Source organism: Poecilia mexicana, unplaced genomic scaffold (genome assembly GCF_051168715.1).
Source record: "Poecilia mexicana isolate PSO_F unplaced genomic scaffold, ASM5116871v1 scaffold_21, whole genome shotgun sequence".
NCBI lineage: Eukaryota > Metazoa > Chordata > Actinopteri > Cyprinodontiformes > Poeciliidae > Poecilia > Poecilia mexicana.
This window is the reverse complement of record NW_028263390.1, coordinates 2,880,040-2,900,228: the sequence shown is the minus strand read 5'-3', so window position 1 is coordinate 2,900,228 and position 20,189 is coordinate 2,880,040. Positions and strand designations below refer to the sequence as shown.

Genomic DNA, 20,189 nt, shown 5'->3' with positions numbered 1-20,189 from the left:
CCACATGTGCTCCCCTAAGACCGAGCAGAGTCACATAGCTGGCGGGACAAAACCCTGAGTCATCATTCATCCCCACATTGTGCTTGGCAGACCCACTGAATGGGGGGATTCGGCTGCCCCGTTTTGGTTTGTTCCTATTTTTAGATAACACAGTCGTTTGGTTGCATAACTTTGGCCTACCCGCAGTGAAATTAGTCACAATTTCCAGCAGCGGGAGTGACGGGGCGAATCGGTATAAACAGAGGATGTGTCACAGCGTCCAGTTCTGCATTTCTCTTCCTTCTCCTGGGTTGGTTTTCTGGCTGAGTGGTGAGACCTTTCGTTCTCACTGGGCGGTTGAATCAGGTTGGGTTGTGATCATTCAGCCCTCAGCCCATTTTCTGCTGCTTCATTCATCTCTGCCTCATCTGCTGCATCCCAGCAGCACCTCTCCACCCTCCCATACAAGCAGGAAGTGACGTCATGTTGGCCCCCGGAGCTGCTCGGTTCCTCTTTGAAGTCAAAAGCTCTCCTCCAACTCTCCAGCTTCATTAACATTAATGAAGGAGATAAAAATATTCTCATCTCAAATCTCATTCTCTGCTCCTAAATTTGTACAATCCACACATTTATTTTGTCTTTGTCACCTTGCTCTGTAAGAGACAGAATCTATTTATGGAATAAATGAAATTAATCAGTGACACTGGTTATCATCCTGACTTTCTTTATGCTTGAGAATTTTAGTCAGGCTTATAAATGGAGGGGAGAACAGAGCTAGAGTACATTCTACCTGCTGACTGGAATAACATAAGGAGGGTCAACAAGGCTATTACGCACCAGGCAAGTGAATTAAATAACAAAATTGTTGCATTTTCTCTCTAAACTAGTGGCATAAACCAAGGTTATGCTGCTAGTTATACAAATATGTTTGTATAATCAGAGGACCCTCTGTTAGTGACTCCGTGGAATCAGACTCTGATCACTTCTGGTACTGATTTTAGTTTTATTGGATGTGAAAAGACAGAGTTAGGTTCCTGAGTTTTCCCTCTTTCTTATTTTCATCAAAGACACTTAAGGACAAACATCTTTGGATGAAGTTTTCAATTCAATTTCGTATCAAAAAGACTTTATTCATTCCCAAGGGAAATTCAGTATTGAGGCAAATCATATCCAACGAATCTGTACAGGCCTCTGACTGTGCTGAATTATCATGCGTGTCTCCTTGCTTAATTTTCTTTACAATAATTTACAACACTCAGTATAAAGCACATATTCATATTTTAATACAAAGTTAAATATAGTAATTTTGCTGAATTTTCTCCTCCTATCTCGGACAAAAACCAATCAATAACTCTGCCCTCCATCACCTGCTCCTGTAGAGTGTTCACATTAATGTAATCAGAAGGAAAGACAGATGAGGTCTTGACTCTTTATGGGTCTTTTAGTTGTTTGAGATTTAAAATACCTTCACGAGCTTTTATATCATGTTGCTGCTGTTCAGGAAGGAATATTTGCTGAGGTGTTCAGGTTTTGTGACAACAGAAATCTGATATTTGCAAACATTTTGGATTGGCTGCCTTTTGTTTGTTTGTTTGTTTGTTTCTTTGTTTGTTTTTTGGGGGGAGCGTGGGGGGTTTACCACAAGTGAGATGGAAGCTCTGAAGTGCTCATCAGACGTATTCATAACCCTCCACCTGTGTGCATTTTAATTACCATTTAGCTAGTTTCTGTGAATGCCTCAGATGTTTTCTTTTATTTTTAGAATATTAAACAGACAATATGTGTGTGAGGTCTGCGTTTCCCCCAACCTTCCTTTCCAGTGCTTTTCACTTCTTTTTGCGCCTTTTTTTTTAGTTCACTTCTACATTTTGTAGCTTTTGTTCTGAGCATTTTTCTGTCACTTCCTGCTTCACTGCTGGGATTCACATTCTGTCTGTAACTTGCATCACCAAGTCGCTCAGAAAGATTAGCATCATATCCAGTCAGGTACTTCAGTTTTCTGTTAAGTGAAACATGGCTGAAACTTAAGATTATTTCAATCATAGGTTGATGTATATCAGGATGTATTTAACTATAGCAAATATTGGTCTTAAAATGAGGAAAAAATCTATTCTGCTAATCATTGAGCTGTCCTTGTTTGATTAGCACATAGCCACGTTGCAACGTGACATCACACATGCAAAATCATGTCCTCCACTTGGAAGACTGACTACACGTTAAGGTGGTGAAAGTCAAGCTAGCGTAACTAACCTACTTCCCTCTTCGTTGTTTTTTTTTTTTTTTTTTTTTACTGAAAACTTTCTCCTTACCTTCGTTTCAAGTTGTTATAGTTTTAGCAATTAGTAGCAAAGCACTGTGCCCCTTATTCTTTTATATATCACGCGTACGTTTAACATTTAAAACATTACGTTGACAACTTGACAGCTGAAACTAATGGTTGTCATCGTCTCCCTGCAGGAAGATGGAGGGTGAGATCTTGCGTGTGTGACATCACGCTGCAACTTATCTATAGTCAAAAAGCCATGACTTATCTTGATGTCTACTTTTTGTGTGTGTGTTGATGCAGTGAACAGAGCATCTGCCAGGCACGGGCTGCTGTCATGGTGTACGACGATGCCAACAAGAAGTGGGTTCCTGCTGGAGGCTCCACTGGCTTCAGCAGAGTCCACATCTATCACCACACTGGCAACAACGCCTTTCGCGTGGTGGGACGCAAGATCCAGGATCATCAGGTAGAGTGGGTCATGTGACCTAAACATGTCTTTTTCTTTTCTTTTTTTCTTTATTATTTTATTTTTTAAGAAAATCATGCATGTTTTATTTGAGGTGGCTCCATGTGGGATCTGAGGAGTTAACTAAAGTGTTTAAGGACAAGTGCTTCTGCAAAACCCTCAACGAGTCTTTGTGTGTTTACAGTCAGCCTTTTGTTGCCATCTGCTTGTACACAGTGTTTCCTCACACTCTTCACACTGCATAGAGTTTCTGGAGGGAAGCTGACGATGAAGTGAGACATGAGAGCAGCTGGGATAGTTCCCAAAGCAAACCCAGGTTTTTCTAAAGATGCAGACTTTAACTAGGCTTCTTTTGAACTCTCATCCTGAATTCTTTACAAGGACAGTGAGAATGCGCTACAGTCGGCTCATACCTGATCCACAGGCATAATTCCCAGGATCTCCAGGATGTGTGGTGTCTGACTTGAATGCTGCAAATCTCTGAAACTAATGGAAACGGACATGTGGGGTTCCCCAAGGCTCAGTCCTGAGACCCCTCTTATTCAATGTCTACGAGCTCCCACTAGCCTTCTAACTCACTCTTTTCTTTTCTTTTTTTTTTTTTACAATACTTAAAAAGTTTGCTTAAAATATTTGACGATTGGATGGAAACGCATCTAGTTCTATGACATATTAGATTTATACCGTGTACCATCTCAAATCAGAAAATACTGCACTGCTGAAGAAAAAGTTACATTACAACAAAAATATTTTTGTGTTGAGTATGCACAGTATAAAGATACTTTTCCGCCACAGGGCTGATGAGGTTATGTTTTTGCTATTTTTCATGGATTTTCTTGGTTTGTGAAAGTAAACTTTTTGGGTTACTTTTCAGAATTATTCTATCTCTTCACAAACACTCCCTTTCCTGTACTCAGCTTTTAAAGCACATCAAGGTTGCTAAGTTATTTTTATTTATTTATTTATTTTTTGTCTTTTTTGATCAACTAAATTTAGGATGCAGTTAAGTTTGGCTGTGTTGACCCAGGTAAATGACAATCAGTGTTACGTGGGTCTGTATTGAAATCATAATTTTTTAAAAAAGAACCTTCCTGCTGCAAGACTACCAACTGTACCGTCATGCAGCATGCATGCTGATTTCATTTCTTTGATAAATATCTTACCATACCGATATGTTCATATGCTCTATTGTTTGCAGTACTCCACCTCTTAAAATCTATGATTAAACTATCATTCAGCCAGCCTGGCCTATTGCTATTCATTTCCTCCAGCTTTACAAAGTGACTTCATTCATCAGTGTGGAGATAAAAACCTTAGCAGTAAATACCGACAGGCGTAAGCTCCTGGGAAGAACCACATATGTGGGCAGGTGATCACTTTCACGGCTCAGTGTAGTAAGTAATTGTGTTCAACTGAAGGCACATACATTCCTTCACTCTGCTACTATTGGAGTATTACACAATCATCATTTGTAATCAAAGTGCATAACAGCACTCAACTGGAGGCCAGAGAGTAACAAGTCAGTGGTGCAGCCGTCCTGCGTGCTGCCTGCTGGGCTCAAGAGATATGGTCATAGGACTTCATATGCATATGATATGTGTAAACATTCAACTTGCTGCTGATTCAGTGTTTTTTTTTTTCTGATTTCAAATTAATTGCAATAATTTAAGAAAATGGAAGAACAGCCTTGATATTATTTTTCTAACATTAACCAAAAGCAGTAATTCACTTATTTGTAGTGAGAGCAGAGGTAATATCACAGCACATATGTTGTGCATGTGTGTGTGTCAGAGCGCAATGACACCGTAAACTAAGGAACTTATGATGATAAATCAAATGCTATCTAATCGAGCGCGTGCGTGCGTGCGTGCCATAATATAGAGAATATAGATCCCTATCATTTTAGATGTCCAAAACTCTGCCAGCATTTGTAAGTCCAGCACGGTTTACTATCACTGACTGATCATCGATTACAGCTGATTTCTTGGAGCATCTCTCATTGATGTTTCAAATTGAATTTCACATTTCCTTTCTTTGGACTTGTCTCATTTTATACCAGGGTGAGGGACAAGTTATTATCATTATTTTAGTAATCACTTATTCTGACGATTAACCACGTAAAAAGGAACATTCTGACCACAATTTAACCACTAAAGCTTCTTTAATACTATATTAAAATTACAAAAAAATGCTAAGAAGTAATTTCATTATTATTAAATTAGCATATATTAGTAGCATATCACTTTAGTGAACACCTGATTATTTATAGCAAGGGATGTATCCTAACCTAAACAATAATAAAATCATGTGGAAAAACTCAGAACATTCTGTTTAACACTGCAGGAATTATCTGTTTATTTTTTTCAATTAACCAAATAATTGAAATGCATCAATTCTGATACGGCCGAAAAACTCACCTGATCCTGATGTCTTTATTAAAAACTTTTTTTTTTCATTGCATGTTTCCATTAAGCAAATTAATTTTCTAAATGTTTTCCCAGTTACACTGTCTTGCCTAGGAAAAAAACTGTATTGTACAATTATTTTGCGGTAGTTTACTGCCAGTCATCAGTCTTGATTGTGACAACAGGAGAAGACATCAAATTGACAATATCCTACCGTATTTTGGAATAACAGTTTGTTACTGCTGGAATTTCGTCGTAAATTTACAGCCATTTCTAAGAGTGCATATGATAAATGGAAACACAGCTTGTGTGTCTATATGTGGGCCAAAATCAGACATTAACATTGTTGCATGAACATCACCATTCATATTACACTGCTGTTGCAACATCCAGTAACATTACAGCACGTTTTCCTGACCTTGATCTGCTCCAGTTTGAAACTTCCTACTTCACTCCACTGCATACAAAACCTGTTTTGGCAACTTCTTCTGTCAATTATTGCTGATAATCTGAATGTTGCCTCCTCTCTCCCTGCCTAAAGGTGGTGATAAACTGTGCCATTCCCAAGGGGCTGAAATACAACCAGGCTACGCAGACCTTCCACCAGTGGCGGGACGCTCGACAGGTCTACGGCCTCAACTTCGGCAGTAAGGAAGATGCCAATGTGTTTGCCAGTGCCATGATGCACGCACTGGAGGTGCTCAACTCCCAGGACACAGGTGAGCCTCAGAGCTTTGATCTAGTGGACACGTATCTATGCAGTCAGTGTTGGCCTGCCGCTTTGGGGAACGTTTCTTCAATCTTACTGATGGCATAATGCAGCTGCTGTTCGGCAGCACTGCAAAGACGCAAAATCTTAAAAGTATTTAGGGTTTACTTCCTAGTGCAAATATCTTAGCATACTTGAAATAAAACAACAATATCTCACAAGTAACTTTTCAGCAAAATATAGGACCTTGTTTTAAGTTAATTCTTTAATACCAATACTTATAGGTGAAATAGTCTGCCAGTGGAACTGGTACTTATCAGTTTAAATGAATTATTTACTTACAACAAGCTCCTATATCTTGCTGAAAAGTTACCTTTATGTTCATTTTGTCTTGTTTCAAGTGTACTAAGATATTTACTCTACAAACAAGAAAAAATACTTTGTAAGATGTAGTGTTTTTGCAGTGAGGTTTGCTGAAACATATTCAGGTTGTAGTTATTTGGTTAGGATGGATTGGAAGGACAGTGGATGTCTCTGTTGAAGGGTAAAGAGAACAGTCATGGAAATGACTAAGAAGGATGTGGAGAACTGGAATGATGTGAATAGAGTTGGATGAAGGCAGATGGTCTGATGTGATTTGTGTGTATTGCGGTGTGTAGTTGGTACAGCCAGAGCTGTGTGTGTGTACTTCTCTTCTGTGCCTGCATTTAAGCACATTATGCACATTTGTGCAGCTGTGTGCTACACCGAAGATTTCCCCTCCAGGCCGGTAACGTTTATTCCTTCATTTTTTTAAAACATGTCTTGCTAATGAACCTGAAACTACTGAAGAGGATTTCGGCCACTGAAAAATAAAAAAAAAATCTGACTCAACAGCAGCTCATGGAGGAGATTGATTTTTTTTTTTCATAGATCTAAATCATAACATACTGTCACAATATAGTGACAGTTTTAACAAATACCTATAAAACATATTCATTATAAAAAATTATGTAATGCTGCTTTATGTAGCTTCTTAAATCTTCTTCCTCTGGCTTCATTTTAAAAACCTTACTGATGCTGAGAATGTCATAACTTTGAGTCTTTTCTGAGTTACAATGTAAACACAGCACAATGTTGTCAGAGCAAGCTGGTAGTGGTTCTGTGTGGTGCATTCACTGCTCAGAAAAACGATGGGACATTTTGGTTTCTGCTCCACTGGTCCTGAGTCAGGACTATTTAAGCCCATAATCGTCTGACTCTGATCAGTTGGCGATTTCTCCTGACAATAAACACTAAAAATATTCAAAATGCAAATGTGTTGAGGATCCTGCTCTTTAACCGGTCACAGATTATTTACACAGTGAGAATTAATCTTTTTCCACCACCTTTTAAGCTTTAGTTACATAACTCATGTTTTTCTTCTCCTTTCCTGCTGGTAATCAAGGGAGCAGAGGTTTTCTTTAGTGTTCTCCCAGCATCCAGATGCAGCTCTGCAGGCTCTGCTTTAGGCCCTCCACTCTTACCCCACTCACCCTCCACCGTACCGTTCGCTCCTCTCCCCCTAAACCATGCCTCTCATCCCATTTAATCCCATCTACTAATTAACCTGATAGTGATGCGCCTCATTATTCTAATGGCATAGAGGTTTGTTTGTGAGCCGTGACAAAATCTAACATGACAGAAAGTATAGTAAATGATGCAGACACATTTTGCTGCTGCTTGTGTGGTCAAGCACATTGCATAATCAGAAACACAGCGACTTGGGATTAAATTAATGCAAGAGACGGTAACCAGGGCAGATTAATGGAGTCTAAATGAAAATGAGAGAAACTATCAAACATGTCTGCTTTTTTTAAGAATCCCAAAGCTCTAGTTCAATGAGACTCCAGACAACCAGCAACATATTTAATTATTTTGTTGCCTTTTTTTCCCCTACCCACACACTAAATCAGACGTTAGTTTAATACTTTATACCATTCCACATCCTTCAGACTTTCTGTTTGAAAACTGACTCTGCCTAATGAACGACACAGCTGAAGACTTCAGCCTCAGGCTTCACACCTCTTATTTTCTCTCTTAATGTTCTTCTTACTAGATTCTCCTCTCCTTTCTGGTTTTGCAGGACTTCCATTTTCTGCCCTGTTTGCCTTCTCTGTCACATTTTCAGTCATTTAATAATTCTCCCCCCTTCATCTTGCCTGTTTGCTCTCTCAACAGGGCAGCGATCTGCATATGGAGGCCAGCTGAGAGTGTCAGGGTCTCCCCTTTCACCCTGCTGTTTTGCTTCTGTATTTCTGTCCTGACAGCTGCCCTTGGCGCCCGTCACACTCGTCATTGGACTTGACAGTCCCCCTCCGGTTCACCCTCCTTCTATCATTTCTGAAACCCTTCCAGGTTCCAATCGTTCGTTTCAAACAGATTGCGATCTTCCCTGCTGTACTTGTCGATCATACTGATGTTTTGGCTTTAAGCATCTTGGTATGACAAATACTACATTGAATTTGTACGTTGTTACATAAAGAATGTCATGCAGGAAATGGTCCATCTGTGTGCTTTGCTTTGTGGCTCTCTCAGCAGCATATAAACACAAAGCTGTGATTTACGGTGTAGCTCTGTAAACTGCTTTTATCTAAAGGGCTTCGCGGTCCTGTCAACATCAGCAGCATTAGCCAGCCAGTGTTTACCCGTTCCTGGTCTTAGTCAATAATCCGTGTAGAGATAAATCATGGTGTCTTCAGCTGGTGCAAACAGATTCTTGGAACCAAACAAGCTGGATGATGATTGCAGCAAGCTTTATGCCACTGACTTTTACATTTCTACTTGAATTTTGTTTACGATGCTGTGGAAAAAGTGTTTTTTCCCTTTTCTGCATTGTCATTTTACAACAAGCTTAAATGTGTGTTGTTAGGTACTATCTAGCAACACAAAGTTGTGTACAAGATGTCCATGCATCCTTTAAGATGTCTTAAATTCATATATCTAAAATTAAGATTTAAAATGTCTTGAATTATTTTTTTATTTTTTAAAGAAAGTTAACCTTAAACATGCAGGACAATTTATTCTCGTACATTCTCATATGTATTTTTATTCTGTTGGGTAGAAGCTTGAGTTGTGCACAGACGTCCTCATTGCATTCTGTGACTTGAGGCGATTGAGGCTACTGGTAGCTAGCTGCTATGTGTCGGTACTAGCTATCTAGCTTTTTTTCATTTGTCATGGTTATGTCCAAAGTTTTCACTGCACAAAGTTAATTTTCTCTACATCTCTCACCAACCCATACGATGTTGGGTGCATTCTGTGCAAAAAGCTTGGAAGTATGATGGGGTCAAGGCTGTGTAGAGAACCAGTGCAGTGTGACGAGCACAAAGCTGCTGCCAAAAGCTACAAAATTCATCCATCCATCTATCTTGTTCCATCACAAACAGACTTCAGAAATGTCACAGTTTTAGCCAAGCTTCATTATAAAGCAGCAAAGTTCCCCCACCATCCCCTATAGTTAAAGGTTTTTCTGTCTTAAATTTAATTGAATGTGGCATTAAAAAGGTCTTAATTTTGACTTGCTGAAGTCTGCAGAAACCCTGGTGAAATTCTGAAGCTCTTTGCGCCACTAATTGTACAATATGCAAAACCTTGAGGGCTATGAGTACTTTTGAAGAAATATGTAATATTTGTATGTAATGTGTTGCTTACATGTTGTCTTGTTGTTGTGAACCTAGTATCTTGCATCCTGTCATCTACCAGCGTGGATTTATCATTACAAGCCATCTGAACATGCACACCACTGTTAGATTAGTTACATTCACTGCTTTGGTTTTGTACTTTTGGTGGCGTTTCTGGAAATAATCCTACAATGTAATATTACATATCAAAGGTATGCACTTTTGGTCCAGTATGGTTCAAGTTTACGTCTCCTGCTCCGTTTGCTTGTCCAAATACGGTCTCTTTCAGCTCTAGAATGGTTATTGGCTGGTTGCCTAACCCAAGGCTTTAAAATTGTAGCTCAGACCCATTGCTGACGTCACAGTGAATTCATCTATTCATTTTAAACAGGCTGTGGTTGTAATGCAAGATGGCCCATCAGTCATTTTGTGGTCATCGATCTGAGAAGCAGACCTTCAGTCCAATTGACTGTGGACAAGAGAACATTCCACCATATGAACTCTAGTAAAGATTTCTGCTTTAAAGAATCTTTAAACTGACCACTCCTGGAGTGGATCACAGACCTGAACACATGTTCAAACCCTGTAATAATGTTTGCCCTTTACAGAATCCCTCCTTTCTTGCAAATAAAGTGTTCATCGAATAAAAGGAACCACATGGTAGGCCATCTGGCAGGTAAAACTGATTTCTTACCCTCATAAATATTTCTGCAGATCAGAAATTGTTACTCCCAGAGCTGCTTTGATGTTCATCTTTGAAACTCAGATTCACATGGTTAGCCAAAAAATCTCATCTTTATTATTTGGACTGTTAAAAAAACTCCAAACCTTCCAGTTGCTTGCGATTGGTCCTTGTTGAATAGCGTGAGGTACCCACATAGCCAGGTGAATTAATTTTATAATCAGCATGCACTCATGGAAGGCATGAAGGAATGTGTGAGTAGCAAAACACAGAATAGTTTCCATCTGAGAGAGGAAACTGGATACAGCTCTGTTCTTCAGACTTGGTGTGTTGTGGTTTCAAACCTGCGAGGACAATGATCACTTTGTTTATCCATGTTACAATTTTCTCCTAAAAAGGCCAGAGTTGAGAGGATGGATGGATGGGTCACAGGTTGCTGGTGGGGTGTCTGTCTCTGTTGTGGTCTGGCTGGATAGTAACTGGCACAGTAGGGGGGGACAATAAAACAAATGTTGGACAGCAGATGGAAAGTATTCAAACTGATTCCTCTCTCTAAGATGGATTTAAGTCTTGGAAAGATGCACAGACAGATTGATGAGAGTCTTTCTCAGCAGACTTGTAGGCAGATCCTCTGAATAGCAGATCAGAACTGAACCACCCTGACCTGACCTCTGTTGAAATGGTTAGAGGAGGAATGTAAGCAGCAGTGTGACCGCCTCCTCTAAACCCCGCAGACAAATCCTCATACTTGCTGTTCTGTCTTTCTAAGTGCCAGCAAGAAATGAACAGTCTGTAGCAAACTTGGTAACACTTTGACGGGTGTGCATAAGATTGATATGACACTGTCATAAACATGACATAACACCTGTCATGAACATGAAGGAGTCTTTATGAATGTCTGACTGTTGTCATGAAGTGTAATTTGGTAAATAATGACACTTTTAATGCAATGTTGCTCTAAAAGTTGCCATGAAAGTCCATTAAAAGTGCCAATGTTGTATTATTTTGTAAACAATGACACTTTAACACTAAAAGTACTGATTAGCCACATCTAATTCTGTGGTCTATTTTTCTAGTCCACCTCTTTAGACTTGGCAAAAGCTTGTCTCCATAGAGACATGTGAAAAGTTGCTAACTGAGGCACGTCATTTATTTTCAGTAGTCACTGCTGCTGCCAGCAGAACCCCATGTGGCTCTGTGTCTTATGAAACCTGTGAAGTGGAGGGAGGGGAGAGTTGGGGGAACTTGAGAGAGCTGCAGCCTCACAGAAACAGAGAGCGGGACACAGAAGGATACTTCTTCCTCTGTCCCATAGAAACAGCTTGACCCCTCTGGTCAGGGGACATGAGGCTGCAGCTACACTGTAAACACTTAGTGGCGTAACACCCCCATCTGCCGTGTACCACATTAGTCTGGTATGTGCTCGTGCTTTTGTCATGACAGCTTGTGGGCCACACTTTCATTACATGACCCTCTGAGCCCCCTTGACTTCAGTCTGTCTGCCTGCCCCAAATTTGTATTACTTCATGATCTCATTCTCTCTGGCTTCAAAACATTGGTTGGTGAAGTGAGACGCTGCACAGCTGGATCACAGCAGAGGCACTTTGCCGTTGGAGGAGAAGTGAATGCACTAGTGGCAAGGAAAAGGGAGTTGTCAAGGGTTAAGTACATGAAAGAAAAGTCAGAGACTGGGTAACCTGAAGAGAAGTTGGATGGTTAGCAGTTCATGAAAATATTTCTTCTTTTTTGTTGCCATTAGTTTGATAAAACAGGACTATCCCTGAGGCTTCATCACATCAGTATTGACTGAAATGCCTGCAGTAGCAAGAGTTCAGTGTTTCACCCCGGATCAACAGAAAATCAGTCGTGCTCAGATCATCCTAAGGAGTGAGTATTTACCCTATCAAGGCCCTGTGGGGTTATTTGGTTTAGTTCAAGTTATGCTTTTGTGATCTATGAGCCCCTTAATCCGTATTTTCTAATGAAATCATACATAATGATGTATTACTGACTGGATTGTGCAAACTTTTTTTTTGTTAGAAAGTGCCTGAGATGATCTGTTGAGAAGTAACCCTATGCAAATTGACTTGAGTTAATGAGGTACTCAGAAATCAGAACTGTTATTGGAAATTGACCATTCGATGAACTGTAGCCTTATAATAAAACAAAATGAATGACTAAATGTGTTCAAACTTTAAACATTTTGTACCTTCATTCAGCTAAAAGGTAAACTTTGATGATAACTTCCTGCTACTGCTACTGTTCCTGCTAGTGTTGGAGGAGTTGCATCCTGGTCACCAAGTAGCTGAATACTGGCATCACGGATGCCAGTGTCTCTCCAGACGTGAACACTGAATCAAGTTAAGCTGTAAAGACTTCATGAGAAATGCTGAGGCAAGGGAAAGAACTGCAAACTAAAACTTATTTAGCTGTTGCAAAAATCACAACGTAGTAAACAAAACACTTAAGTTAAACAGCTGCGACCAAGCTGTAATTTTTAGTCATTATCTTTTGGCTGAGATTGAAAGAGCATCCACAGACACCACAGAGATGGAGTCTCCATTCTTAATTCTGGGGCTAATGGCCTGTTGCATTTGCCAGATCTCCAAAATGTAATGTTCTCATACATTAGCTCATCTTTCAGATTTTCTGATGACCTCACTGATGTCATATAACTAGATGTATCTTAAATGTAACCCACTATCTGTTTAAGCTTTTAATTTGTACTTTTACCCATCTGACATCTCTCTTAATGAAACCTTTCCTACATACAGCCTTTATTATTTAGGTACGATTTTCTTCTCTCTCTCTTCAATACCTGGGTCAATTTGTTAGCTTTGTTAGCTCTCTGTTTCGATATGACTCATTGATAGTTTGATTTATAACATTCTTCAACATTCAAATACTTAATTACCTTTTAACAAAACTGTCAGAATAAATTGTTAAAGACATAAAAGTTTTTTTTCTACATTGGAGTATGGAGGAAGGAAATCTGATGTGCACAATACAGTTTTTTAAGCCATGCAGATGGAAACAGGCTATAGTTAAGTTAGTTGCACATAACACAACTGCGTCTGTGACTGGGTGTGCAAAGTAACATGCTGCAGGTCAGCAGCAGGTATCAGTAGCTGAGTTTATCAGACTGTCCAGACACTGATCAGGACCTTTCTACTAGAAATACAAGAGAACTGCTGCCTCTGCTGCTGTGTCTGAACCCATTCAAAAAGAAAATAAATATGCTGAAATGCAACATTTCTACAAAGCTACAAATGATTTAAATGGAAGCAAACTATAAATCTATCCACCCATGCTTTCTCCCAATTCTAAACATATTCTGCTTTGTTGGCAAGATTTGTGATCATTTTCGTTCTGTTCTATTGCGTTATCCACTTTGTGTTACATGCATGTTTTAAATGTGCTACATAAATACATTTAAATAATTTTGAAAATCCCTCTGAAAGTGGAACAGTACAGATTTAGGAGCTGGAATGCCTGAGTTCCAGGTACTTTTAGCTCCTGGTTATTTACCTGTGGCTCATTCAACTACCAGATCTGCTGCTGTTTCTTGAAAATTAGTGCTGACGAAATGAGCCAGTTCACAGCTTATTGAATGTTCATTGCCAGGTTTAAATGATTCTCCACTCATTTGAGCCCAGACGCAGATGAGGCAGATTTTTGCACAGCCGCCTCCTCTCCTCATTTCCTGCCTAGTCCATCTTGGTCTCTTCCCTGTTGCCATTACTCAGCCTGTCTCAATGAGGAATGCACACATTGAGATGTAATGGAAAGCTACGTCTGACTACAGCACTCTTCTTCTTTTTTTTTCTTTTTTGTTTGTTGTTGTCTGGGTTTTAACTTGGACTATTTGTAGAACATTTTTCAAAGTGTTTAATCTAGTATTTTGTTGTAGTTGTAGTATAATTGCTGGCTAGTACATTTAACAAGTTCTGAAGTTGTGTTTTTTTATGCTTATTCAGTATTTAGCCAGTAGGACAGTTTCTCAGCAGGGAAAACTCACACTAGACACAAAGGACTTTGCCAAAAATGTTAAATGTCACATAGAGTAAGATGTGACATCTTACTCTATGTGATTTAAATACAGGGGATCTAGGGGATTTAAATACAGGTTTAGCTAAGAGAGAAAATAGTGAAATGATGAATAAAGAGCAAATAGTCATGACAGTATTTACCAATATTATCGCCATTTGCAGCTATACCTACTTCATATTGTTTGAAGACATTTTAGTCAAAATAACTTGAGTTTCCTGATTCGTTTCTGGCAGAAACTATTATGAACAGATTCCATATGATGTCACTCGGTCATATGACGGCCTTCTTCTGACACTGGCTTCAGGATCATCCATGCTTTAGCCAAATCCTCCAACATGTTACTGCAAAGGAGTCAAATGATCCATAATCCTCAGGGTGATGACGGGTATATAAAGCTACGGATCGGGGCAGAGGTATAGCTGTTGCTATCCTGCAGCCACCCTGTAGATATTATCATCGTTTTAAACCCTAAATTAATGTTGGTGAAAGATTCACAAAAAATAGACCGCTGAGTTCAAGCTGAACCCTCAGCCATTTTTGTTTACCATGTGTCAGGGACCAGACAGAACAAAGTGCAAAACACACGTGTTGAATTCAAAAAAGGTGGGTTTTTATTTACCCAAAAAGTATGAACAAAGGTTAACATAACAATTAAACAGGCATGCCAATAAAAGAGGTCAACATAAATTACTAGACTCAAGACATAACTGACAAAACAACAAACTGACCTAACTGAAATGACACAGAAGGGGATTTAAATACAGGTTTAGCTAAACCATGTGGACACAATAGGGGAAAACAAAATGGCTGCCACCTGACAATTAACACAAACAATGAAATAAACCCAAAAACATCCCCCCATCATGACACAAGTGGTTCAGTCCAATGAGGCCATCAGCAGTACTTCAGGAACCTCAGCCCTTTGCCACGCCTTTTGTCCACCAGGGAGGGGAGCCAAACACCCACGTAACTCAAACAAAGAAAACAATATTAATACAACATAATTGAATTTCAACCTTGCATTAATATGTGTGCACTCCATATAAACATTGGAAGGTGGAAGAAAATATAAAGAATACTTAAACTTACAAAACAAACTAAAGTGAAAAGCAACTATTGATGAGGTGTGGATCTTACCCTGTGAGGTTTGCCATCACACCATGACTTTATATAGGGAGCCTCTGGTAGTTATGGACATTCATTTTTATTATTGATTTTTTGATTGTTTTTTTCTCAACTTTTTGCTCTTAATACAAAATCTGAGGTCCTGAACAAGGTTACCAAGGATAATGGGTGTGGATTAAAATGGCAAAGATTGATTAGTTCTGTTGCCAGACATCCCATATACCTTGGCCATCTGATATAATGGTTTTTGATGGATGTTCAGGAACCATTTCCCAGTGCTTTATAAAAAGTTCAACATCAGCTGAAGAAGCTGTAGAAGCATTAGCCAGGCGCTCGCTGCCAGGAGAGAGCACTCTGCCAGACACATTCTTTGAAGGCTTTGTGGTTAGTAACTTATTAAAATGAACCTCTGTAGATCAGCTGTGACATGTTTCTCTTAGCCATATGTTGCAGACCTTCTAATGTCTGGAAGTATCAAGGTATTCGCTTGATGGGTTAAATTTCTTTAAAAAATAAATAATAGTGTTTGGCACTAACTTACTGGGTGTCTGGTCAGTTTGCTTTCTGTTTTACTGAAAAGAACATGTGCTATGCTCCTGTCTAAGTCTGACATTGAAAACTGCTTGTGCCCATTTCTAATCATGGTTATAAAATCTCAATTGATGCAAATGTTTGACATTGGAACATCAATACTTGTCTGAAATTTAATACTACGCATTAGGGTGACACCTGGTCTTTATACAGTTCTGGTATTTTTAATTTTGTTTTGTTTTTGTTGCAAAAGAAATGACGAAATTCCTTCACTTGTAACAGATTCTGACAATGTGTATGATGGAAGTGAAAAATGGTAAAATGGACTAAACTTAAATAGCGCTTTTCCAATCATTTTAATCACTGAAAGCACTTTACACTAGGGCCATACGCAGATCGGTAGACAACATGGGGTTTGGTGCCTTGCCCAGGGGCACATCGACATGTGAAAGGAGATGCTGGAATGAAACCTTCTGCTTACAAGATGACTACTCTACACACTGAGCCAGAAAAACTGCTGAATTCACTAGAAGCGTTTCTTTAATGGACCACAGACATTGGAAACTGCTGTATACTGAATTCCAAATTTACCTAATGACTGCACCAGTACAGCACACTTACATACACCAACAGCTTCACCATCTTGGTTAAACAGGTAAACCCAACCTTAATGTGTTCAGTCAGTGCAATTAGGAGAATAACAGCCAATGGAAAATAAATAATAAAGAAACTGACTAAAACAGCAGGTTGACTATTTTGGTCAAACATGTAAAAAATAAACTGCAACAAACCTTCTTTCAAATGGTTCAGGAAGTCCAATTAAGAATTCTAAATGTAATGTCAAACAAATAAAGCATGCTATTACTCATGTCACAAAACATAGAATTAAACTGAATAGATCTGCCCTTATGGATCTGGCACATTGTCGTCAATACTGATCCAGAATTCTTTTCAATATTGGACCAATACAGATGTTAGCATTGAATCAGTGCCTCTCTGATATGAATAGCAGGGTTGGAATTGGGCATAAATATTAGAAAAGTGTTTATCATCCTGCTTAAAGACAAGAGGTTTCTACCCAGCACCAATAAGATATTCCTTATAAACCGGATGGTGAGTGTATATTTAAAGTGACATTTTCCTTCCACAGACACACTCAGAATCATGTGATTTTTAACCTGACAACAGACCTTACAGGATGACATCATGAGCTATATAACGCTCCATGGGTCTGTCTGTAAAGCATGCGTCGCTGGAATCCTGCTACCTCAGCTTATAGCTGTCTGCTGAAATCAACCTCTGTCACCACGTCAGGCTGACAGCTGGAATCTCCTGGAGATGTTTCTAGTGGAGTCTGTCTGCAGTTGCCGTTCAGGTCTGTGTGTGTCGACTTACTGGCTGCACTCCCTGGTGGAATCATGCATGCTAAAAGTGGAGATTCCTGTGACGCTGTATCTCTGTGGACAAAATGTGCTCTAAAAGTCTAGCTGGACTTCATATATTATTTATATTTACCATGTCTGATGCCTTGATGTGCCTAAAAGTTTAACTGATATGGCCATGGAGGAAGGAACAGAATAAATGCTCATTTAATGGTAAAATAAGAAATGCATCGTTTTTCACTTCTAAGATTCTTTGAATGAGAATCTTGACTAAACAAACTAATATTTCACCAAATCTTAAAATCTTTTAGATACAATAACTTACAAAAGCATTTATGCAGCTGGAATGTGTATTATTATTATTATTATTATTGTTATTATTATTACATTTCATCACATCACTACTGTTTGGTTGGGATTCTGTGTGACAGACCAACAGAAAGCAGTACAGAATTGTAAAATTGAAGAAAAATATAAAATTTTTGTAGTAGAGACACGCCGATCCAATAATATCAGTCCAAATATTGAAAAAAATTCTAGATTGAGTGTCAGTGACCATGTTCTGAGCGACGTCATGTTTTACTATTTAGTTTACATTATATTTAGAATTACTTATTGCACTTTCCGAACCCTTTCAAAGACGGTTTGACCTACGTAGCCAACCTATTGTTTTTGTCAGTTTCATTTTCTTTAATTTATTTTGCATTGGGTGTTCTTCTCCTACTTATACTGACTGAATAAATTACTGCTGTTTTTACATGTTGACCAAACTTCTGAAGCTGTTGGTGGATTTAAGTGTGCAGAGTTATCAAATATCTCTATAATCCAATAAATTTGTAACTTAGTACTTTTAGTACTTAGTACTATGTTTAAAAAAATTTTATGCATCATATCGGTCACGGCTGATATTAAATCTCAGATTTCTGTACTGGAAGTGAAAAAAGTGGATCGGTGCATCCCTATTTTAAGCTAATTAAGCTGTTCTCATTTTAGGTTTGTTTTGTACAGAAAAGCATTTTTCAGTTCATAGTTGTCAAAAGGAGAGCTTCACTACACACACATTCAGTATCTCCATGCACAACATAAAAACATAAAAAGGACCCAACAAACATGTGGAAGAACGTTCTCTTGTCACATGAGACCCACATTTAACATACAGCTAGAGCTACAATTGAATGTTTTAGATCAAAGCCCATTGATACTTCAGAATGATCAAATTGAAAATATGCTGAGATTGGAAAGTTAATGTTCAGCATGTTCAGCTGACTGAGCTTTGTCTGATGATAGACACCTGAAAACACTTGGATTCCACAGTGAAATTCATTATTGACAAGTTGGAAATCTGCAAGACATCTGCTAATCCAGGACTCTTAACTAGTTCCTCAAGTCTAGAGGAAATAAAACCCAAATAACATTTATAATAGATTTAGTTTTTCTGTGTCTAAAATAGTCATTAGTTGTTAATCTAAACGGAACTTCAGCCTAACTTTTGCGTTAAGTAAAAATCCAATCACAGTAAAGATATTGGAGGACGTGAATGAAGCCGAGGGTAGCAGCATGCTCCTCTCTGTGTGCAGCGTATGAATAATAAATTGGATTCAGGAAGCATAAACGGGCCGAACAAGCCCTGCTGTAAGGCATCCTGCCACTTACTGTAAATGGCTCTTTCTGATGTTACTTTAGTCAATCTAAGTTTTTTTTTTTTTAAATTCCATCAGTTGGCTTCTCTTCTGTCTTCCCCTCTCAACCTCCTTTTATGCCCATCTCTCTTTCACTCTCTCTCTTTCTTTCCTGTTCTGTTTTCTATGTTTACCCCTCCCTCCCACCCTACATCCCTCCCTCCCACCCTACATCCCTCCCTCTCCTCTTCCTTTGTTTCCATCAGTCATATTCTCTGGGAGAACTAGCACAGAGCGAGCCACGCCCGGCAGCTCAGCATCATCTCTGAAGGTGTGCCTGCAGAATATCAAAGCATCAGATTTACACAGGATGACGAGATTTTCCAGCTGCTCCAGCAGAATGCTGACCAAGATTTAGTAAAAAGACGGGTTTTTTTTGTTTTTTTTAACTTTTGGAACTGCAAACCATCCTTGCTGTTGTCCCCAAGCTGCAAATGAACTGCATTCAGGAAGCTTAAGGAGCCACCTCTGGATAGCCTGAGCCATGCTTCTGTATGTGACGTCCCAGGATCACCCGGGGGCAGCCGGCGGCGGAGCCGTGGTGGCTCTCAGGCCTGGAAACGGGTCCGACGGGGCCTCACGTGGACTGTGGCGCTATGTCTGCTGCCAGAGGAGGCCCTCACTCACACTGGCTCCATGTAGGTCCAAAGGGAAGGGGCACGTTGTTCATCCATGGGAAGTTAAGTTGAAGCTGCAACTCTTATGATTGGCTATGCATTGTTACCGTATCGACTCTTTCTCACATGTCTGTCAAAGAAAACTTATTGGTATTGTTTTATCACCGAGAACTATGTTTTATAGATATCTCTGAATATCTGGCAGAAACTTTTCAGATTTTTATTTTCATTTTCCTGCGTTTGTGTTGGTCTCTTTTGAAAATGAGCCAAGCTTAAGTTCCACTGTTCTGAGTAAATGCATCTCTTCAGATCCAAGGTAATTTTTGTTTCATCAAAATGGTATAACACAAAAAAAAATGTATCAAAAACATTTAAGAGAGGTAGGCCTTGGCAATAGATCAACACCAGTAAAATATTCAATATTGAGTACATCAACAGAAATAAGTAATTTTTTGCCAAAAGTTGTTTTGGTTTCATTCGTTTGTTTTTCCAAAATAACTTGGTGCATTATTTTAGAGAGGTGACGAGATAGAATATTCCTTGAACTCTGATCCAGAACCACACAGCATTCTGGGGAATGTAGGCAGAAGACAGATTTGAGCAGCCGGCTAAGCAAGGTTGGCAGCGTCAACTAACTCACTCGCTCATTGGTTACCT

The 20,189-nt window shown here is 39.1% G+C and overlaps 1 protein-coding gene across 5 annotated transcripts in view; it reads left to right on the top strand.

The window, feature by feature from the left end:
* enah (ENAH actin regulator) overlaps positions 1-20,189 on the top strand; it is a 128,225-nt gene that overhangs the window by 61,231 nt on the left and 46,805 nt on the right. For all 5 annotated transcript variants that reach the window (XM_088002197.1, XM_088002196.1, XM_088002200.1 and 2 more), the window contains 2 exons: positions 2,546-2,711; positions 5,658-5,835. In XM_088002197.1, the coding sequence (XP_087858323.1) occupies positions 2,546-2,711; positions 5,658-5,835 (344 nt within the window). The remainder of the gene's footprint in view (positions 1-2,545; positions 2,712-5,657; positions 5,836-20,189) is intronic.